The sequence below is a fragment of the Haliotis asinina genome, chromosome 8 (genome assembly GCF_037392515.1).
Source record: "Haliotis asinina isolate JCU_RB_2024 chromosome 8, JCU_Hal_asi_v2, whole genome shotgun sequence".
Lineage (NCBI taxonomy): Eukaryota > Metazoa > Mollusca > Gastropoda > Lepetellida > Haliotidae > Haliotis > Haliotis asinina.
In genome coordinates, this window is record NC_090287.1 from 33,578,063 (window position 1) to 33,604,225 (window position 26,163).

Here is a 26,163-nt window from a genome sequence, read left to right on the forward strand (position 1 = left end):
GCCCTATCTACACTAACCCCTAACCTACCAGTCAAGTGCAGTCAGCATTGGGTCTACTGGGGGTGCTGAAAAGACTGGGGCCACAGAGTGTGCCAACCCTAAACTAGCTGGGTTGCTGTAACAACCATCCTGACTGTACAGTCAGGCCCTAGCACCGAACCTACTCCATGTACGCTCGGCAGGGGGCTACGCGGAGAGCAGACGCACAATGGAGCCACCATGAGACAAAAGCTCATCCCATTGGACCCTCGGAAAGCCAGTGAACTAAAGTCCAGTTGGAAGGGTTTAGAGTGACACAACACCAAATCCAGAGTGTGCCAGGGTTCCTGCGTCTGAAAGAAATGAGTCATGCATAAGCATCAGTAATCACATTTCTCTCGGATGTAGATTGGATTAACAACAGCAAGTAAGTGTGGTTTTCTGCTGCCTTTGGCAATTTTCCCGCGACGTGCCTCCTACGTAGGCGTGGGGCATAGTATTTAAGTGAGGACTGGAACAATGGTACTGAACATGACGTGCCAACACTTGAACAACTAGGCTACACTACCACTCCATTTACATGCAGAAACCAGTATCAACATTTCCATTCTATACCGAAATGGCTGTGTACTATGCTGGTCGTAAGAGGCGACTAACGGGATCGGGTGGTCAGACTCGCTGACTTCATGGTTGAAACATGTCATCGGTTCCCATTTTCGCAGATCGATGCTCGTGTTGTTGATCACTGGATTGTCTTGTCCAGGCTCGATTATTTACAGACCGTCACCTTATAACTGAATATTGCTGAGTGTGGCGTAAAACTAAACTCACTCACTCCTAAATGGCTGTATACTATGAGAGAATTAGTGTGCACTATATATGAAACAAATATTTTCTTCCAAAATGAGTTGAAAACACCTGCCTGTCTGGTCCTCTGTCACCCTTCCGAAGAATCCATGGTCCACGTCTATCCATGGAATATCTTCTTGGCAGTCGTCCTGCCTCTGGGGGACTTCAGGGTCCATTTCCGCCCCCAGGACGATGGCATCCACGTTCCTAATAGTAACGATAACGAATAGGTTAATGTTTCATATCACTGATACTTACTACATAGATAATAAATATTAAAAGCATATGCTTTTTGGTCTGTAATCTGAAACACAAGTTGTAACTTGCTCATGACGTCATTGTCAACAAGAATATATTGTATGTTGTCTTCAAAAGATAGTTTGGAGAACTTGCCTTCCTGGTAGTCTGGAGGCTTTGTAGTCGTTGTCCTGCCGCCAGAAGAGACCTTGATCCACTTCTGTCCACGGAATATCTTCTTGGCAGTCGTCCTGCCTCTGGGGGACTTCAGGGTCCATTTCCGCCCCCAGGTAGATGGCATAACTGCTCATAACAGTGAAGAGAATATAGTTTACATCGTTGGCACTTACTGTGTGCATAAATGCAACTTATATGCCTACACGTAAAATCTCAAACATGAATCTCAAGTTGTAATTTTGCAGTAGACGTCATGATAAACAAGGATGCATAAGCAACGGTTCTACTTAAAAAGGCAAAGAACACTTCACATAATTTATGCTTCTCACACAGATTATGACTGCATGAGTGTCCTTTTACACCGCTTTCAGCAATATACTAGCTATATCACGGTGAGAAACAACGAATAGATGCTTCACACATCATACAGATATGGGAAATCGAAATAGGGTTGTTTGGAGCGTCATGAGCGAATGCTTTAACCATTCGGTTATTCGACGATCTCCTTACATTTAAATGTAAGGCAAATATGTCAGGACGTGAAATACAAAATTTAATTTAAGTTTTAAACTGAAATAGTGAATGCTTTACCAGCAGGTGGCCAGTACACTGACTTTCAAAGTGACCATCCGGGACTTGCTTTGTCTCGAACTACCTATTAAAGGACGGAATGGTGGGTTACACTAAGTTATACTATCTATAGATAGCATCGTACAGGGCATGCACGAAGGGGGCCCTATCTACACTAACCCCTAATCTACCAGTCAAGTGCAGTCAGCATTGGGTCTACTGGGGGTGCTGAAAAGACTGGGGCCACAGAGTGTGCCAACCCTAAACTAGCTGGGTTGTTGTAACAACCATCCTGACTGTACAGTCAGGTCCTAGCACCGAACCTACTCCATGTACGCTCGGCAGGGGGCTACGCGGAGAGCAGACGCACAATGGAGCCACCATGAGACAAAAGCTCATCCCATCGGACCCTCGGAAAGCCAGTGTACTAAAGTCCAGTTGGAAGGGTTTAGAGTGACACAACACCAAATCCAGAGTGTGCCAGGGTTCCTGCGTCTGAAAGAAATGAGTCATGCATAAGCATCAGTAATCACATTTCTCTCGGATGTAGATTGGATTAACAACAGCCAGTAAGTGTGGTTTTCTGCCGCTTTTGGCAATTTTCCCGCGACGTGCCTCCTACGTAGGCGTGGGGCATAGTATTTAAGTGAGGACTCGAACAATGGTACTGAACATGACGTGCCAACACTTGAAAAACTAGGCTACACTACCACTCCGTTTACATGCAGAAACCAGTATCAACATTTCCATTCTATACCTAAATGGCTGTGTACTATACTGGTCGTAAGAGGCGACTAACGGGATCGGGTGGTCAGACTCGCTGACTTCTTGGTTGAAACATGTCATCGGTTCCCATTTTCGCAGATCGATGCTCGTGTTGTTGATCACTGGATTGTCTTGTCCAGGCTCGATTATTTACAGACCGTCACCTTATAACTGAATATTGCTGCTGAGTGTGGCGTAAAACTAAACTCACTCACTCCTAAATGGCTGTATACTATGAGAGAATTAGTGTGCACTATATATGAAACAAATATTTTCTTCCAAAATGAGTTGAAAACACCTGCCTGTCTGGTCCTCTGTCACCCTTCCGAAGAATCCATGGTCCACGTCTATCCATGGAATATCTTCTTGGCAGTCGTCCTGCCTCTGGGGGACTTCAGGGTCCATTTCCGCCCCCAGGACGATGGCATCCACGTTCCTAATAGTCACGATAACGAATAGGTTTATGTTTCATATCACTGATACTTACTACATAGATAATAAATATTAAAAGCATATGCTTTTTGGTCTGTAATCTGAAACACAAGTTGTAACTTGCTCATGACGTCATTGTCAACAAGAATATATTGTATGTTGTCTTCAAAAGATAGTTTGGAGAACTTGCCTTCCTGGTAGTCTGGAGGCTTTGTAGTCGTTGTCCTGCCGCCAGAAGAGACCTTGATCCACTTCTGTCCACGGAATATCTTCTTGGCAGTCGTCCTGCCTCTGGGGGACTTCAGGGTCCATTTCCGCCCCCAGGTAGATGGCATCCCTGCTCATAACAGTGAAGAGAATATAGTTTACATCGTTGGCACTTACTGTGTGCATAAATGCAACTTATATGCCTACACGTAAAATCTCAAACATGAATCTCAAGTTGTAATTTTGCAGTAGACGTCATGATAAACAAGGATGCATAAGCAACGGTTCTACTTAAAAAGGCAAAGAACACTTTACATAATTTATGCTTCTCACACAGATTATGACTGCATGAGTGTCCTTTTACACCGCTTTCAGCAATATACTAGCTATATCACGGTGAGAAACAACGAATAGATGCTTCACACATCATACAGATATGGGAAATCGAAATAGGGTTGTTTGGAGCGTCATGAGCGAACGCTTTAACCATTCGGTTATTCGACGACCCCCTTACATTTAAATACAAAGCAAATATGTCAGGACGTGAAAAACAAAATTTAATTTAAGTTTTAAACTGAAATAGTGAATGCTTTACCAGCAGGTGGCCAGTACACTGACTTTCAAAGTGACCATCCGGGACTTGCTTTGTCTCGAACTACCTATTGAAGGACGGAATGGTGGCTGAACACTAAGTTATACTATCAATAGATAGCATCGTACAGGGCATGCACGAAGGGGGCCCTATCTACACTAACCCCTAATCTACCAGTCAAGTGCAGTCAGCATTGGGTCTACTGGGGGTGCTGAAAAGACTGGGGCCACAGAGTGTGCCAACCCTAAACTAGCTGGGTTGCTGTAACAACCATCCTGACTGTACAGTCAGGCCCTAGCACCGAACCTACTCCATGTACGCTCGGCAGGGGGCTACGCGGAGAGCAGACGCACAATGGAGCCACCATGAGACAAAAACTCATCCCATCGGACCCTCGGAAAGCCAGTGTACTAAAGTCCAGTTGGAAGGGTTTAGAGTGACACAACACCAAATCCAGAGTGTGCCAGGGTTCCTGCGTCTGAAAGAAATGAGTCACAGCGAGTAAGTGTGGTTTTCTGCCGCTTTTGGGAATATTCCAACGACGGGCCTCATAAGTTGGCGTGGGACATAATATTTAAGTGAGGACTCGAACACTGACACTGAACATGACGTGCCAACACAACTAGGCTGCACTACCACTCCATTTACATGCAGAAACCAGTATCAACCTTTCCCATCTATACCGAAATGGCTGTGAACTATGGGAGAATGAGTGTGCACTGTATATGAAACAAATATCAATGAAGATGCATATTTTCTTTCAAATAGATATGGAAACACCTACCTGTCTGGTCCTCTGTCGCCCTTCCGAAGAATCCTTGAAGTCGTCCTACCTCTACAGGATTTCAAGACTTTCTGTCCCCACGACGAATATTTCACATCACTATGGGTGGGTGCTCAAACTCCAAGCGGGCTTCAGTCGCTCGCTTCGGGTCGCTCGCTTACGCAACCTAATCCCAGTCGCCAAACCCGAAACAAAGGATTAGAGCTATTGAAAGCACCTCAATCACAAGTGTTTGCACAGAGGTATGTTTTCTTATTTAGCGTGAGCCAAGTAAGACCTGGTAATATTCATTACTGAAACAAAACGAAACAAAATTTTCTTTCATTAATTACAGATTTTTTTATGTAAGACAATATAGCTAAAACATAATCAACGGCTACTACAATACAGGTATAACCCATTGTAAATTTAAAGTTACACGTTAAACCCAAAGTGACATTGGTGTATGGAACATTCAATGTAAATAAATTAAAACAAACTGTCGTCCGTGGGTGGGAATGTTGTAAATTGTGATGTGCTTATCACTGCTCATCGCTTTCGTGACTCACTCGTGTTATTCTGCTGTTACGGTCCGTTTGCCGTGAAAGCGTACCGATGAATGTCTCTTTAAACAAAAACGTAAATCGAATAAAATGAAATTACGATGTCAAATTTCTTATAATTTTATACCTTGCCAATTGAATATTTAATTCTCAGAATTTTATTCAACTTCAGATGAAAGTTGTTAAACAAACGATCATAATTTCAAATCACTTTCTTTGTTTGTATTACAGGGGGTTTGGGGTACACATTAAATAAAACGTCGAGAAGTTGGGTTGGTCTAAGTTAACGCTCATCACGTACCGCACGTGCACTTGTTTCACTGTTCTAACTGCTGCGCTTACCTCCTTGCAATACAAACCAGTAATAACGATTTGAATCTATAATCGTTTGTTAAACAACTTTTATCCTAAGTTGAATAAAATTCTAAGACTTAAATTTTCAGTTGCAATATAAAATGACGTGGATTCGAAATATTAATTTCACTATGTCTGGTTTAAAGTAAAAAAATCACCTCAACATCGTACACCACAATACATGTAAATGAGACACCACCATCACATTCACCAATGCATGTCGCACCACCACTGGCATTACATGGGACACCAAAACACAAACCAATGCATGGCGCACCACCACCAGCATACATGAGTCCACCACAACATGCACCAATGCATGGGGCACCACCACCGGCATACATGAGTACACCACAACATGCACCAATGCATGGGGCACCACCACCGGCCTACTGAGGCAAAAGCATCACATCCACTACTGGCGCACCGCCATTGGCATACATGAGCACACCACAACATCCACCAATGCACTGGGCACCACCACCGGTATACATGAGTACAAAACAACATCCACCAATGCATGGCACACCACCACCGGCATACATGAGTACACCACAACATCCACCAATGCATGGCACACCACCACCGGCATACATGAGCACACACAACATCCACCAATGCATGGGACACCACCACAGGCATACATAGGCCACCACAATCACATCCACTAATGCATGGCGCACCGCCACTGGTATACATGAGTACATAAAAACATCCACCAATGCATGGTGCACCATCACAGGCATACATGAGTACACCACAACATCCACCAATGCATGGGGCACCGACAACCACATACATGAGTACACCACAACATCCACCAATGCATGGAGCACTGCCACCGGCCTACTGAGACACCATCATCACAACCACTACTGCATGGTGCACGGCCACCCGCATACATGAGTACACCACAACATTCACCAATGGATGGGGCACCACCACAGGCATACATGAGCCACCACCATCACATCCACCAATCCATGGGGCACCGCCACTGGCATAGATAAGTACATAACAACATCCACCAATGCATGGTGCACCACCACAGGTATACATGAGACACCACCATCACATCCACCAATGCATGGGGTACCGACAACCGCGTACATGAGTACACCACAACATCGAGCAATGCATGGCACACCGCCACCGGTATACATGACTACACCACAAAATACAAAAAAGCAATGTGCACAGGCACAGGTATACATGAGTACACCACAACATACACCAATGCATGGCGCTGTACTATCGGTATACATAAGCCACAACCATTTCATGCAGCAATGAATGGCGCAACACTAACGGCATACATGAGTACACCACAACATACAGCAAAGCAATGTGCACAGCCACAGGCATACATGAGCACACCACAACATACACCAATCCATGGGGCACCACCACCGGCATACATGAGTACAACACAACATCCACCAATTGATGGCGCACTACTATCGGTATACATGAGCCACAACCATCTCATCCACCAATGCATGGTGCAGTAATATCGGTAAACATGAGAAACCTCCATTTCATAAAGCAAGGCATTTTGCACCACCACTGGCATACATGAGTACACCACAACATCCACCAATGCATGAGGCACAACCACCGGCATACATGATACACCACCATCACATCCACCAATGCATGAGGCACTGACAACCGCATACATGATCACACCACAACATACAAAAAAGCAATGTGCACCGCCACTGGTATACATGAGCAGACAACAACATACACCAATCCATGGGGCACCACCACCGGCATACATGAGTACACCACAACATCCACCAATGCATGGCGCAGTACCATGTGGATACATGAGCCACCACCATCTGATCCACCAATGTATGAGGCACCGCCACCGGCGTACATGAGTACACCACAATATCCACCAATGTATGGGACACCACCACAGGCATACATGAGCACACCACAACATACAAAAAAGCAACATCCACCAATGCATGGTGAACGACCGTAGAAATACATGAGTACACCACAACATCGACCCAGGAATCGGGTACCACCACAGTCATACATGAGACACCACCATCATATCCACAAATGCATGGCGCACAGCCACTGCCATACGTAATTACACCACAACATCCACCAATGCATGGGGCACCACAACCGGCATACATGAGTACACCATAACATCCACCAAATGCATGGGGCACCAGTACCCTCATACAAGAGACACCACCATCAAATCCACTAATGCATGGCACACCGCCACCGACATACAGGAGTACACCACAACATTCACCAATGCATGGCGCACCGTCACCGGCATACTTGAGTACACCACAACATTCACCTATTGATCTTGCACCGCCACCGGCATACATGAATACACCAAGACATCCACCAATGCATGGCTCATTGCCACTGGCATGCATGATTACACCACAACATCCATCAACACATCGTACACCGCAACCAGCATACATGAGGAAACCACAACATCCACCAATCCATGACACACCGCCACCAGCATGCATGAGCACACCACAACATCCACCATTGCATGGCACAGCACCACCGGCATACATGAGTACACCACAACATCCACCAATGCATCGTGCACCAGCACCTACATACATGAGACACCACCATCATATCCACCAATGCATGGTGCACAGCCACTGCAATACGTGAGGACACCACAACATTCACCAGTGCATGGTGCACCACAATCGATATGCATGAGTACAACACAACATCCACCAATGCATGGGGAACCGGCACCTGAATACATAAGTACACCACAACATCCACCAATGCATGGCACAGTACCATGTGGATACATGAGCCACCACCATCTGATCCACCAATGTATGGGGCACCGCCACCGGTGTACATGAGTACACCACAATATAAACCAATGCATGGGACACCACCACCGGCATACATGAGCACACCACAACATACAAAAAAGTAACATCCACCAATGCATGGTGAACCACCGTAGGCATACATGAGTACAACACAACATCGACCAATGCATCGGGTACCACCACAGTCATACATGAGACACCTCCATCATATCCACAAATGCATGGCGCACAGCCACTGCCATACGTAATTACACCACAACATCCACCAATGCATGGCGCACCTCTATCGATATACATGAGTAAAACACAACATCCACCAATGCATGGGGCACCGCCACCGGCATATATGAGCACACCACAACATCCTCCAATGCATGGGGCACCACAACCGGCATACATGAGTACACCACAACATCCACCGATGCATGGGGCACCAGTACCCTCATACAAGAGACACCACCATCAAATCCACTAATGCATGGCACACCGCCACCGACATACTGGAGTACACCACAACATCCACCTATTAATCTTGCACCGCCACCGGTATACATGAATACACCAAGACATCCACCAATGCATGGCTCATTGCCACTGGCATGCATGATTACACCACAACATCCATCAACACATCGTACACCGCAACCAGCATACATGAGGAAACCACAACATCCACCAATCCATGACACACCGCCACCAGCATGCATGAGCACACCACAACATCCACCATTGCATGGCACAGCACCACCGGCATACATGAGTACACCACAACATCCACCAATGCATCGTGCACCAGCACCTTCATACATGAGACACCGCCATCATATCCACCAATGTATGGCGCACAGCCACTGCAATACGTGAGGACACCACTACATTCACCAATGCATGGTGCACCACAATCGATAAGCATGAGTACAACACAGCATCCACCAATGCATGGGGAACCTCCACCGGCATACATAAGCATACCACAACATCCACCAATGCATGGGGCACCACCACCGGTATACATGAGTACACCACAACATCCACCAATGCATGGGCCACCACTACCCTCATAAATGAGACACCACCATCACATCCACCAATGCATGGCACACCAACACCGACATACAGGAGTACACCACAACATCTACCAATGCATGGGACACCACCACCGGCATAAATGAGTACACCACAATATCCACAATATCCACCAATGCATCTTGCACCACCACCGGCATACATGAGTACACCACAACATCCACCAATGGATGGGCCACCTCTACCCTCATAAATGAGACACTACCATCACATTCACCAATGCATGGCACACCAACACCGACATACAGGAGTACACCACAACATCTACCAATGCATGGGACACCACCATCGGGATACAGGAGTACACCACAACTTCCACCAATGAAGGGAACACCACCACCGGCATACATGAGTACACCACAACATCCACCAATGCATGGGACACCGCCACTGACATACATAAGTACACCGCAACATGCAACAATGTATCGTCCACCACCACCGACATACACGAGACACCAGCATCACATCCACCAATGCATGGGGCACCACGACCGGCATACATGAGTACACAGCAACATCCACCAATGCATGGCGCACCCTTTCAGGTATACATGAGTACACGACAACATCCACGAATCCATTAGGCACCACCACCGGCATACATCAGACACCACCATAACATCCACCAATGCATGGCGCTCCGTCACCGACATACGTCAGTACACCACAACATCCACCAATGCATCGTCCACTGCCACCAACATGCATGAGCACACCATAACATCCACCACTGCATGGAACACACTACCTCCATACATGAATACACAACAACATCCTGCAATGCATGGGGCACCACCACTGGCATACATGAGCCACCACCATCACATCCACCAATGCATTTCGCATTGCCACCGGCATAGATTAGTACACCACAACATCCACCAATGCATGTTGCACCATCACCCTCATACATGAGACACCACCATCACATCCACCAATGCATGGCACACCGCCAAAACATACATGAGTACACCACAACATCCATGAATGCATGGGGCACCGCCGCTGACATACATGAGTACACCACAACATCCACCAATGCATCGTCCACCGCCACCGACATGCATGAGACACCACCATCACATCCACTAATTCATGGGGCACCACCACCCTCATACATGAGACGGCACCAATGCATGGGGCACCACGACCGGTATACATGAGTACACGACAACATCCACGTATCCATGGGGCACCACCACCGGCATACATCAGACACCACCATCACATCCACCAATGCATGGCGCACCGTCACCGGTATACGTGAGTACACTACAACATCCACCAGTTAATCGTGCACCGCCTCCGGTATACATGAATACACCAAGACATCCACCAATGCTTGGAGCACGACCAGAGACATACATAAGCCACCACCATAACATCCACCAATGCATGCCTCATTGCCACTGACATGCATGATTACACCACAACATCCATCAACACATCGTACACCACAACCAGCATACATGAGCACACCACAACATCCACCAATCCATGGCGCACCGCCACCAGCATACATGAGTGCACCACAACATCCAACAATGCATGGGGCACCAGCACCTTCATATATGAGTCACCACCATCATATACACCAATGCATGGCGCACAGCCACTGACATACAGGAGTACACCACCATCGGGATACAGGAGTACAACACAACATCCACCAATGGATGGGGAACCGCCACCGGCATACATGAGCACACCACAACATCCACCAATGCATGCCACAGCACCACCGGTATACATAAGGACACAACAACATCCACCAATGCATCGTGCACCAGCACCTTCATACATGAGACACCACCATCATATACACCAATGCATGGCGCACAGCCACTGCCATACGTGAGGACACCACAACATCCACCAATGTATGGCGCACCACAATCGATATGCATGAGTACAACACAACATCCGTCAATGCATGGGGAACCTCCACCGGCATACATGAGTACACCACATTACCCACCACTGCTTGGGGCACCACCACAGGCATACACGAGACATAACCATTACATCCAACAATGGATGGCGCACTGCCACCGGCATGGGCCACCGCCACCGGCACACATCAGTACACCACAACATCCACCAATGCATGGCACACCGCCACCGATATACATGAGTACAACACAACATCTACCAATGCATCGTGTACCGCCACCGGTATACCTGAGCACACCACAACATCCACCAATGCATTTGGCACCACCAACGGCATACATGAGCCACCACAGCCACCAATGCATGTTGCACCATCACCCTCATACATGGGACACCACCATCACATCCACCAATGCATGGCACACCGCCAAAACATACAAGAGTACACCGGAACATCCACCAATGCATGGGACACCACCACCGGGATACATGAGTACACCACAACATCCACCAATGCATCGTCCACCGCCACAAGGCATAGATGCGCACATCACAACATCTGTCAATGCATGGTTCACCACTACTGGCATATATGAGTACACCACGACGTCCACCAATGCATGGCACACCCGCCACCGACATACATGAGTACACCACAACATCCACCAATGCATGGCGCACCTCCACCGGCATACATGAGTACACCACAACATCGACCAATGCGTGGGGCACCACCGCAGGCATACACGAGACATAACCACCACATCCACCAAAGCATGACGCACTGTCAACTTCATATATGAGTATACCACAACGTCCACCAAATCCATGGCACCCCGCCACCGACAAACTTGAGTACAACACAACATCTACCAATGCATCGTGTGCCGTCACTTTCATACATGAGGACACCGCAACATCCACCAATCCATGGCGCATCACCACCGGCATACATGGGTACGCCACAACATCTACCAATGCATGGGGCACCACCACTGGCATACATGAGTACACCACAACACCCACCAATGCATGGGGACCCAGCACCCTGATACATGAGACATAACCACCATATCCACCAATGCATGGCACACCGCGAAAACATATGAGTACACCACAACATCCATGAATTCCTTTGGGCACCATCACCGGCATACATGAGACACCATCGTCTCATCCACCAATGCATGGCACACTGCCACCGACATACATGAGTACACCACAACATCCTGCAATGCATGGGGCACCACCACCGGCATACATGAGTACAGCACAACACCCACCAATGCATGGTGAACGACCGTAGAAATACATGAGTACACCACAACATCGACCCAGGAATCGGGTACCACCACAGTCATACATGAGACACCACCATCATATCCACAAATGCATGGCGCACAGCCACTGCCATACGTAATTACACCACAACATCCTGCAATGCATGGGGCACCACCACCGGCATACATGAGTACAGCACAACACCCACCAATGCATGGGGAACCAGCACCGGCATACATGAGCCACCAGCATCACATCCACCAATGCATGGTGCACCGCCAGCGGCATACATGAGTACACCATAACATCCACGAAAGCATGGCACAGCAGCACCGGCATACATGAGTACACCACAACATCCACCAATGCATCGTGCATCACCACCCTCATACATGAACCACCACTGTCACATCCACCAATGCATGTCGCACCGCCACCGGCATTGCACACCGCTACTGACATACATGAGTACACTTCAACATCCACGAATGCATGGGACACCACCATCACATCCACCAATGCACAGCGCACCGCCAAAGGCATAGATGACTACACCACATCATCCACCAATGCATGGAGCACCTCCACCGGCATGCATGAGTACACCACACCGTCCACCAATGCATCGTGCAACGCCACTGGCATACATGAGTACACCACAACACCAATGCACGGCGCACCAGTATCGGTATACATGAGCCACCACCATCACATCCACCAATGCATGGCGCATCGCGACTGGCATACATGAGCACACCACGACATCCACCAATGCATGGGGCACTGCCAGCGGCATGCATGAGTACACCACAACGTCCACCAATCCAGGGGGCACCACCAAAGGCATACATGAACCACCATCATCACATCCACCAATGCGTGGCACAACGCCACCGGCATACATGAGTACACCACAACATCCACCAATGCATAGCGCACCATCACTGGCATACATGAGTACACCACAACATCCACTAATGCATGGCACACCGCCCCCGACATACAGGAGTACATCACAACATCCACCAATGCATGGCGCAGTGTCACCAGCATGCATCATTGGAAAAAAGTTCACCTTTACAAGCTTGTGAATCTTTTGTAAAGATGATGTTTACAAGACATTTACAATTTTGGAAAGCTGATGCTTACAAGACATTTACAATTTTGGAAAGATGATGTTTACAAGATATTTACGAGATCCTGAAGTGGAGATAACTGGTGGGTGATGGTAAAACGGTCCTTAAGGCCTCAAATTCACACCTAATAAATCCCAAAGGCTAATTGCAGTTTGACCCGTCGACATAATTAATGAGGTAATTGGGGCGTGAAATAAGAGTGGGACAGACCACTGTTCAGTGGACAGGGGTCACTGTGTTAGGGGTAGGATGCTGATGCTCTTACTACAGTGTTCGGTGGAGTGAAGATGCATGGGTGTGTCTTTCACTATGTGCAAGCTGTTTAGAAAAGAATTCGGACTCAGTATCCCACTTATTTTGTGTTTGAGAACAGTTAATAACAATAAACCATAAACAATATCACCTTGTCACCTCTGATAATATGCTAAATGATAGAGATTGTGTTGTGATAACATAACACATGATAGTATATGTTGCTATAATTCATGTGGTCGATCCAACTTTTACCAGTAGTACCAGTGATACAGATGGGATAGGTCACCTTTTGAAATATTTCACAAACATATTTGATTTTTTTTTTGTTTCTGTTGCTTCTTCCTTTCTGTGGTCAGCCAAGCAACAATCCACCATAATCCCATAAAATCATTGAGGCATGAAGTCCCATAAGCCAACTGAATAATTTTAGGCTTCGTGGGACTACACCTGTTGTACACGGGCTAGTTGCAGTTAACAGATACTGCTATCTTTAACATAACTAAACAATAACCTTCAGGAATGGAAGCCCATGACAGAAATGTGCCCTGGACAAATAACAGGTTGGAGGTTGGCATGGGAGGTTAAAGTAACTTGTTGGAAAAGCCCATCCCAACGTTTTCGAGATGATAAATTTCATGTTGGACTGGAGACGCAAATTAATAAACTGAACATGGTGCAACATAGTGATAGCCAGACACTGCTCCCAAAGAAAAAGAAACATCAAGACCTCCAGAGAGAACTGCCCACCCTGGAACATAGGGCATTATTGATATGTTGTATTATTTTGATAGGTTATCTCATGGAACGAAACTTTCTAAAAGGTCACATGAAAAAGGAAAACACAACTTTGCAGATGCTGATACCTTTTGGTATGCAGTTACCGAAACAAATCATAAAAAATGCCAATTCAACCAATAAAGAAAAAAAACGCGATGGAGAAAACCCGCGAATTCGGAGTTCAAGCGATTCACTAAATTTCCCCCAGCGCTGGGGGAAGAAGTTGTTTCAACAGTTGTGCTGCGCTGCGCTCATACCGCATGCGCTGTGAATAGGTTCACGGAGCTTGAAACAGTATGCATGCCCGGAGTATGAGATCGTGAGCAGTAGTCTAATCTTGGTTGTGTACACAAACAAGTAAATAATCTACTCGTTACATAAAAAGAGAAAGTTTAATGTCTGGTTTATCGATACCTATATGTATGGCTGCCTGTCTGCTAAAGACAATATGCAATACACAGCTTCAATCATTGACCACATGCAATTTAAACTTAACACCTATCAGGCTATACGCCATAAACAAAATAAATTGATTGATGACTCATGCATCCGGGTCCTGTCTCAGCCACATTATGTAATTAAGCAGGCGTGATACTTGTACATATGACATGTTTTTATGTCTATGGGTTGCAAAGAAACTACATCCGTTTTTCTCGGATGACTGGATCTCACGGAAACTGGTGCAAACGCTTGTCAGTTTCAAGTCCTGCTTTGTACTTGGACGAATTACAGTTTCCAGTCGTTCACCATCTCTACTGAGATGATTTTTGATTGGATCGAACGCAAATTCAGAGATGGGTTTACAAAACCCAACATCTCTACATACATTCTTTATGGATAACAACATGGTGTATATGATTTTGTTTGACAACGGTATATCAATCCATAGTGAAACGACACATCATATACAATACAAAAAGTTGTTATCCATAAAGAATCTTACTTTCTTGTGACTTGCCATACTTCTAAACTGCCCATGAAACACATCATCTTTCTGAACACACTATGGGCCCCACCTTATGAGCGCTCGGCGTATCAGCAAATGAAGCAGACAATCGGTAACCGTCGTTACACTTGAGTGCACATCCACAATCTATGACTGGGTTTGGTCTCCCGCGGGCTTCGTTACGAGGGACAAAAGTCCAAGTACAACCAGGGATACTCTACAATACTCTATATAGGCTCCCTGGTACAACATATTGCACTTCTGAATCGCGATAGTATGCTTGTAATTTTATTATTTTCTTACAAACAGCAGAACTGATATAATGGAATATATGTTACTAATACTTATAGTGGTGGAATATTTGACATGTTGACATTTCATATGTTGTTTTTTTTTTTATCTCGTGATCAACAGTGGTAACGCCAAATACTAGTAAGTTCTTATCCACCTTGTGCCTGTAAAAACACAGAATGGCCTTCGTTCGGCATCATCCCATCCAGAGGGAGTAAATTATTAGAACAGCACAGCAGCTTAGCGGGCTAGCGGTACTGAATTACGTCATTTACCCGTCGCGGACTAGCGGGTAGCGGCCTAGCGGGGTGGAGTCCTTCGTTCGACTTTGTGCATTGTCAGTTTATTCACATGGCATAGGAACCATATTTGAGGTGTGGCGAGTCACACTGCTTCCATTTCCCTCGCTACTCTGCTACATCTTTATTGGATAAAAACTTGGATAAAAAAAACATTTTGAAATTGTTTCTGAGGAGTTATAGACTGGTTTGACATCTTGCAGTGTCATCATCGCGATAATGCGCCGAGGAGTGGGTTGTTTAGGTGGTGAAAGTTGTAATGTGCTGAATTTGGTTTATGACGCGTGAACAAGGAATTTAGCATATCATAACATTGAAATAAATTTGATGTTCGCTTGATAGTGCTCCATGGTCAATACTGCACTGTTGATGGAAATGGTATTCTTTAATGCGGAATTTGTTTCACGTTTATAATACTCCCGTCTTTCATGCAAATTAAATTACTAGTATCCCAAAACAAATAGACAGTGTCAAGCTTACACTAGATGTTTATTAACAGATTATAACAAGAGGAAGATTAAATTTCATACAAAAACATTCCATTTACAAATTTACGGAAAATATGTTACACATTATTATCAAATATACAATAAAAAACAATGGGGTAGCATTGTAGTTGTTCATTCTTTAATACTTGTTCATATTTTGCTTTCTTATGGCTGGGGAGGTCTGCCTGTTGCATCCCTTCGACTCGATTTCTGAAGAAAACAGTCACTATGATTATACTTGCATTAAGTGAATGGTAAACCAATGTGGAAATAGAATCAATGGTTATTCTCATAATCTCATAGCAGGTATTATTGATACTTGTGTATTTAGTGCATTAGAACACATGTGTTGTATGGTACAACTTTTTTTCTCCTTTGAAAGATCACATGGATTAATACTGTGGGATGATTGTTACTGTATCTCCCAGCCTTGAACAAAGCCTCAACACATAACAAGGCCTAATCCCTTGTTCATTGATGAGCAAGTCATGTCAGTAAGGGTTCATTAATTAACAAGGCCTAATGCCTTGTTAATTGATATCATCTCAGTTAAGATTCATCAATTAACATGCCTTCTTCCTTTCTAATTGATGGTAAGCCAAGTTATGTAGTGCATCCACTTAAAAAAATTTCATCTAATTCTTGATTCCCGAAAGCTACTTAAATTGGTTTTCATGTTTACTTACTGTAGTTTTTCTGGAACTTCTTCTCATGACATCATTGTGTTTGTTTTGGTTGTTTTTCTTTCTTGAGACGGTTTCTTTTTTTGTCTGCAAACATCTTGTCATAGCCACTGCAACAAACAAAATACAATACCCTGACAGAAACTTTATGTTTCAATAAAACTGACGTATATCATAGAGTGATTACAGAATTATAGCAAGAAGTCGTCACCAAACACATGCACCCGATTCAAACGGTTGAACAAAATCGCCCATGAACATCACATTTTGTTACATAATTTTACGGCTTGGAGCTCAAGAAATGAGCATTCTTATTTATATGACAGCGGGTTATGCTCATTTTTTGTTGTGCACTGATGCATATAGGACTGAGCATTAAGCAGAACTGCAATACCTTGAAACTCAGCGTGCGGAATAACAGGGAGAGCTGCCTTAGAGTCCTTATTCTGCCCTGTTTCCAACCTAACAAAATACAATTCTAAATTTATTGTCAGCACAATGAAGATAAATTCATGTCGAGGTTATTGTAGAAACACCTGAAGTTTTACTTGTTGAATGGTTTAATGCAGTGAAACTCTTGCAGTTACTGTATTTAAATCATATTAAAGTATATTCTTACGTCTGTTGTGGATTTAGGGTCATTCCTCCTACAGACTCAGCATTCCGTAGAGCCTGCCTCACAGTTGTCTGTGAAAGTAAATTCATGGGGAAAATGCAATTAGCATTTTGAAAAACCTAACAAAATGACTAGCAGGTATTACAACTAAAGTCTTAAATAAAGTCGAATTACTGCTAATACAACATCGTATAAGAATATCTTGTCTGAAAACGTTACAAACATTCACAAAGGAATAAACAATCAATTTAGTTTTTAAAATATATTTGTGTTAAATTTGATTGTGAAATGCCTTAGCGATTTTGAAAAGGATATATCTATTAAAGTCACTATTCCATCCATATAATGACGTGTGATATGGGAACCCAAAATATGTATATGCATGAATACTGGGATTAGTCTGTATTGCTCCGTCATTGTTGTTTTTGATGAAACCTATCTCTTAAAACATAAAACAGAACATTTTACATTTGTAAGAATATGTCCAAAATCAGTCTTATACTGATTATACATTATGACTGAAATTACAAGCAACAGGTAATCCTTCAGCTCAACCACAGCTGGTGTTACCTGGGGAATATATTCCACCCCCATAGCTTGATTAAGTCCCAGGAAGGATATTTATGAAATGTAATAACCCTTTGATCAGCCAATTAGTCGGGCTGTTGTTCTCATATCGTGATTCAATATACTAAACACTTACTGAATGGCAGGGATACTCTACGACTCTGTATATTGAGATCCCTGCTAAATGATATGGTAGTCTTGAGTGTAAGATTTCTCAACAACCATGCTGCTGAAGGAACACATGGCATCATCAGGGTTGCCTTACTGATTTTACAAATAATATACTTGCATCATCTGCAATATACTCACCTGAGCTGAATGTGCCCTCTGAAGAAATATCGCTGACAGACATTCTGAACGGCTTTGTAGATGTAAAGTCTCAAATTAACGATAGCAAAAATGTCCGTATGTCGGTGTGCAATGATCAACTGCATTTTCCCATCGGGTGTTCATATATGTATTTAGATCTCAAAAGGTCATCAAATTACTTTGAGGTACTCTTCCTCTCTGTAACTTCTCCAACCAAGAAATACAATGGACAGTGCACTTGTACACAACGGTTTGTGAAACATGTAAATAAAGGTATGTCACTTTAATATGAATTTTACCAATTGACCATGTTGTTGAAATAGACTATTGTTCATCAAGACTAAGCGTTATCAAAACACTAACTCAAATCGGCCAGAAAATCCCACTAGTGGAATCCTCTTTGGACTGAAGTTGTTTATTTTAAGAGTAAGAGAATTATAAGGCATGCTCAACTGGGTTTGGTCGTTTAATTAATCCCACACAGCCATCACCAGCAGAGGGAATGATTTACACATCTCATTTTTTGTCCTTAATTATTGTGTTTGTTTTTTATTGGTAAAAAATGACATGGGATTGTGAACAGTTTTACAGTTTATATCGACACCGGTACCATACAAGATACAATACAAAATTTAAATGCAGCATGTTTTGTCACATATGTATATAAATTTGAATAACAAACATGGGTAAAGCTTGAAGACAATCTCATATGGAAATAGTGAATTATCTGATCTTAATAATCTGTCCATCTTAAGATCTGCCTAACTCTTCGTCACTGCTTCTTCTAGATTTGATACTATATATGATTGAAGAATTAACAGCGTGATTTGTCATATGATAATCTTGTATTAGAACTTTGGTTTATTTACCTTTGTAAAGTGCATTCCACGCATACAAACTAATTGTATCAATATAGAGCATTTACGAGAATGTTATTGGTAAGATAATTATTTTTGGTGTGTTGATGGTAAAATTGTGGATGCTCACCGAAGTAACCATAGACTTAAGACAAAAAAACATCTTCAAGCAGAAAGGAAGACCATAACAGAGTATGGAAACGTTTGTGTATGAAGTGAACTATCACTGTTGACACTGATGATGTATGATTGTGTAGCACTTTAAGAATTTCTTATATTCACGAAAGTCACCAAATGCAAAGCAGATTGTACAGTTATGTAAGTTATGTTTTATGTATGAATAATAAATTAAAAATTTATGTACGCCGAACATAAACAAACAAATGATAGACCGGCACGCACCATTTAAATATTCTGTAACATAATTCTTGTAAATGATTATATAAATCTTGTTACACAATGATTTTTATTAATTCATTTGACTACTTGCTCCAATCCACACGTACTGACATCACAACCAATTATCTATTGACATGTTTATGAGATTTCTTGAATACGCCAATTGCATAACACCGTTAATGAGCACCAACATAAAAGGTCTAGTGACAGGTGTTATTTAGAGAATGCATATAGTTCCCATGGCGTAGAGTGGTAAAATCATCGGAATGAGCTTGGGATGATGATCTCGAACAAAGGCAAGACATCTGTTTTAACAGACACAAGTATTTGGTATATGGATCAATGCTGGCCGTACACATGAACTTTCATGTTTTCACTCACCAGACGCAGTTGCATTGATATAAAGCACAAATGGACTACACAAAATATGGCTTATTCCTTCACTTTTCATGAATAAATATGTCACATGCAAGATCCATTATGCATATCAACAGTAAGAACTCTAACAGAACAAAAGAAATAATAAATTAGTAAGTTTAAAGAGTCACGTGGATTCTTGAGAAATGGCAAAATTGAAAGAAGTAGCAGTAACATCCTTCCTAAATTTACAAACATTTACAATCCTTGTAAACATCACCTTTACAATCGTTGTAAATGTTTGTAAATATGACATTTAAATTTTGTAAATTTTTGTAAATCAACATTTTTTTTCTTGTGACGCGACTAACGGGATCAGGTGGTCAGACAAGGTTACATGGAACCGTGGACACCGCATATATCATGAAAGGACTATCCACGAATTCACCACTTTGAGATATGTTATAAAGACTATTTGTCTGTTTGGGGACTTATTCAAGAATACATTCTCCTTCTGCAATTCTTAAACAGTATTTAAAATTACACACTTGGAAATAAAAGGTATATGTAAAAACAGATTGTTTCACAGTTTCCATCCGTGTTACTCCACCCTCACTGATGATACACATCATATTGTACACGAATCGACGACTTGAACATACATCAACTTTATTTTCATAATGCAGTGCTTGAATAAGTAAAATAAGTAATTACAGTTTGACAAACATAGTTTCATAATCTGCGAAATTATATCTCAAAACGTTCAGCAGATCGGGTATTTAATATGATTAACTTCAAAGTGAGTGAGTATGGTTTTAGGCCGCTTTTAACATTATTCCAGCTATATCAGGGCGGGACACACCAGAAATGGGCTTCACACAGGGTACATAGTAGGGAATCGAACTCGGGCCGTCGGTCTGACGAAAGAACGCTTTAACCACTACGCTACTCCACCGCCCCTCTTGGTTGCTTCCATTCCTTGTTGCCAAATGTACTAATCTTGCACCAGTGAATGAACCCGTCTAACGTTCTCATGACCGAAATCATCCGCTTTGCCGTCGTGTTGACACACAATTCGGCATGGTTTCCTGTCGTAATGACATGTAATCCAGTTGTTATAAACACGTCTCACGTTGTATCACGCTGGTAGTAAAACTGTGATTGCGCACAGCCAATAGTTCATTATAGAAAATGATGTAATGAAGCCAAGCTTTGTTTGTTATGTATATTATAAATACACGTAGAAGCTGATCCCTGAAAATCCGGTTGGAAATTGGTCTTCATAAACACATGCTTGTAACTAACATTATCTGGTGGTCATGCTCGCTGTATGTCAACAAGATACGACCCGTGAAGGTCCCGGGGTAGAATAGGCCTTCAGCAGCCCATGCTTGTCGCTGACTTAGTTCACATATGTCATCGTATCCCAGTTGCGCAGATCGATGTCCATGATGTTGATCACTGGATTGTCTGGTCCAGGTTCTGTTATGTACAGACCGCTGCCATATAGCTGGAAAACTGCCAAATGCGGTGTAAAACTAAATTCACTCGCTCACTAAATCCATGTTCGATGCAGACAAAAGTCGAATAACCAATCATACATTGCCATGTCAATGCACATCAAACACTTGGCATCGTTAGACTGCAAACAAATAAATTTAAAAGCAATCAGTCTTGAGAAGATGCCGTGCACACAGTTCTACAAGTACGGCTAGCAATGACAGCAACAGTCCCCCACCAGCCACCAGCATGACTCCTTCCATCTCCCTCAGTGTTATGGGCTTGCCTCTTCTGTCCACTCCACATTTGCCGTTATTGCTGCCAGCCGTCCACTTCTTCCACAAGGCATTCAGCATACCGCTCTCTTTCAGCGAGTAAATGCTGAAATCAGATTGACAGTCTCAACAGGCAATATTGTCCTCTGACATTACTCTCTCTCTCACACACACACACACACACACACACACACACACACACACACACACACACACACACACACACACACACACACACACACACACACACACACACACACACATACACACACACGCGCTGAGATATACAGTCCATATTTCACTTAACATGCCTCATGCTGAAACAAGCATGTACTATGCCACATGTATGTACATGTAAACTATTAATTCAAGGCGACACATCACCGTGTACAATCTTATTTTTGTCCGGAAGTAGTGTTTGGGAAAACTTGTTACCACCGAGGTAAGTTCTTAACGGGGCATAAAGGAGACATCACGCACATTTAAGCTATTATGTCAAACCTTCAAATTGATGACGAAACATATGCATATCTATATCTATGATTTTATGTAAAATTATATGTACAGCCTAGTGGTTAAAGCGTTAGCTCGTCACGTCGAAATACGGTGTTCGATTCCCCACAGGGACTTGTATCGCTTAGAAACGTCGTTCGAAAGACATACAGGTGTAAAAACCATGCCCTAGTACTACATAAAAGGAAAGGGATGTAACGAAAAGAAACCACCCCTTCTTCGATCATAGCCACACGTCACCGCGTAAAATATTTTTAAGGCCCCGTCCAGGCCAACGGATCGAAAGCCATGTAACTTTGATCGAGGAAGGGGTGGTTTCATCGTTACATCCCTTTCCTTTTATATAGTACTAGGGTAGGGTTTATACACCTTTATGTCTTTCGAACGCCGTTTCTAAGCGACAGAAGTCCCTATGCGATTCCCCATATAAGCCCGATCAAACGAAGTAATGGTGCCCCGAGCCATGATAATGCTGGAATATTGCTAACAACGGCGTAAATCCTCATTCAGTCATTATCAACAGAGTGAGTGAGTGAGTGCGTGAGTGAGTGAGTGAATGAGTTAAAATTTAACGTCACATCAGCGATATTGCAGCCATATCATGACGAGATCATTCTTGAAATAGAAAATGAATATATGTATATGATAAAAACCAGTCGACGAAAGACAGTAAAACCACCAGAAGATCACAATGGGAAGTAAAACTAGCATGGGAAGTTAAAACAAAGAGCACTATAAGTATAAAACCTGGCTATAGATCGCCAACAGCTGAAGATAGGGACCATTATCAACATAAACTGCACAACAATGAAATGTGTTGACTAAAACAAATTGTAACGTACATGCTATCAAAGTCGGACTTCAGGGAGGATCCTTTCACTACTCCAAAGGTAATCTCCTCATACTCCGAATTTACAGGCTCTCCAATGAGCCCAAGGAGGCAGTCCGTGGCCATGTATACCTCGGCGCTGGACTTGTATATGATAAAAGAATGTTCCCCATTCATGACACGTGCCATGTGAGAGTCCTCGTCACTGCTGAAAATTCCAGCATCCTGCTCACTTAATTTCAGCATCTTGTCGTAAAGCCGCCTCAGCACGAGTTTTTCTGATGACTGTACAAAGAGCGGAATCAATCATTGTAAAGGAAGGGAGAGTTCATGGATGTCAACATCTTTATTGCGAGGAACACAACGTGTGGGAATATATCCTTACCTAGCGATGGAGTAAGGATTTACTCTGAACGTTGTGTTCCTCATAATGACGGTGTCTACATGCAGAAAACTCTATTCCTTACGTGTATCATTTCTAAGTGCCATTCAAAGACCCAAACATATTGAAGGACAACGATGTTGGACTGAGGGTTTTACCAGCTTTACACAACTGAGTTTAGGAGTTATTCTTTTGTCATACTGTGAAAGCGATTTATGGCGTTATTGAAGGAAAAATTTGTTCCCTCGACGTTTTTTTACCAACGTTGATTGGTGTCAGATCTGCGTGTCTTGTATTTTTTATAAAGGACAAGGAGTATAGAACATGGGATCATGTTATGGTTTATGCGACTGATAATTAGTCGTAAGAGTAACAAGAGCAATGCTAATACCTCATGCAAGAACGTCTCATTTGCAATGGCATTGTCTAGCGGCATGCTCGCAAAATGGAATATCCCCTACTTTCTTTGAATGGTATACAGGTGATCAAGGACATGCAGGAATTATTCAGTGGCATTACTTTAGTAGAACGGACACACAAAGTCCCAGATGAAACAAAGACCTACTCACGTAAAAAGTATAATAATTATTAATCAATTTATAATTTCAATTGATAATAATGTGTCCATTGTCACTTAATCCACGCCGACAGTTTGCTCATAGCGCAGACAGCGCATTATTACCCCTGATAACCCAACCCATGCTGCCTGTGAGGTGCTAGGAGGTTATAGGCACAGGGCGTATCCCACCAGGTACCCATTTTCTGATGGGTGAACAGAGGCAATTTTGAGCAAACTCACTTGCCTAAGGTGAGACCATGTGTACTACATGTGCTGTGTTGTGGGGCCGGACTGAAGTCTTGTGTCAAGCTGTAAAACACGATCATCCATCCAAAGACTTGCCGTGTCCAACGCTGCTTAAGTTCAACTCATTTTGAAACCTGAGCTTTATGCACAGGACAACGCATCACCATATTAGTATGAATATAACTTAGAAAGTCTTTTTTTTCATCATAAATAAAAGTTTAGAATTACCCGCAGGACATCGTACGGTGTACCGGAGGGAAACATGCCAGTGCTGTAGTTGCTGTCGACAAGGTCGTTGATGCTGGATATCCGTACCGTCTCTGTACCTGCTGTTAGGGCGGCCATGAGGTTAGCACTATATATGGTCGTTATAACGATTGTTAACAACCACGACGAGGCCAGGAGAATCCGGGACGCATTTCGTCTTGGTTGAGTTTGAAATCCTGTAGAGATTACATTACGTATAATGATATCAAGTATTTCTCAGTTTATTGAAGGGCTGGTCATATTACCTGCACAATTAAACATGACATAGTTAATGCCAAAGGCATTTTTATTTGTCTGATTTTTTTACACAAAAGACAACGGCATCAAGATGTCATACTATTTGATCACACGATGGCACAGGTAACAGATGTCATGCCAAAACATCACACGATGGCACAGGTAACAGATGTCATGCCAAAACATCACACGATGGCACAGGTAACAGATGTCATGCCAAAACATCACACGATGGCACAGGTAACAGATATCATGCCAAAACATCACACGATGGCACAGGAAACAAACTGTACCACTATCGTTTCACACGATGACACAGACAACAGCATGCCATGCCCAATCATCACACCGTGGCACAGGCAACCTGATACCATGCCAAAGCATCACACGGTGGCACAAGCAACAAGATGTCATGCGAAAGCACCACACGCTGGCACATGTAACTAGATATAAAACCAAAGCATCACACGGTGGCATAGGCAACAAGATGTCATTTCAAAGCATCACATGGTGGCTCAAGCAGCCCGGATGTCATACCAAAGCACCACACGCTGGCACAGGTAACTAGATATCAAGCCAAAACATCACACGGTGGCACAAAAAAAAACTGATGTCATACCAAAGCATCAGGCAATGGCACAAGCAACCTGATGTCATGCCAAAACATTTCATGGTGTCAAAAGCAGCCTGATGTCATGCCAAAGCACCACACGCTGGCACAGGTAACTAGATATCAAGCCAAAACATCACACGGTGGCACAAAAAAAAA

The 26,163-nt window shown here is 43.5% G+C and overlaps 1 protein-coding gene across 1 annotated transcript; it reads right to left on the reverse strand.

Annotated features, from left to right (window-relative positions):
* Nucleotides 1–232: 232 nt before the first annotated feature.
* LOC137295223 (uncharacterized) lies at nt 233–23,949 on the reverse strand. Its single transcript, XM_067826541.1, has 4 exons — nt 23,717–23,949; nt 22,282–22,467; nt 1,222–1,368; nt 233–332 (listed from the first exon to the last, which is right to left on the reverse strand). Exons 1-4 carry the CDS (start codon nt 23,947–23,949, stop codon nt 233–235), a joined length of 666 nt encoding a protein of 221 aa, XP_067682642.1.
* Between the last annotated feature and the right edge of the window lie 2,214 nt (nt 23,950–26,163).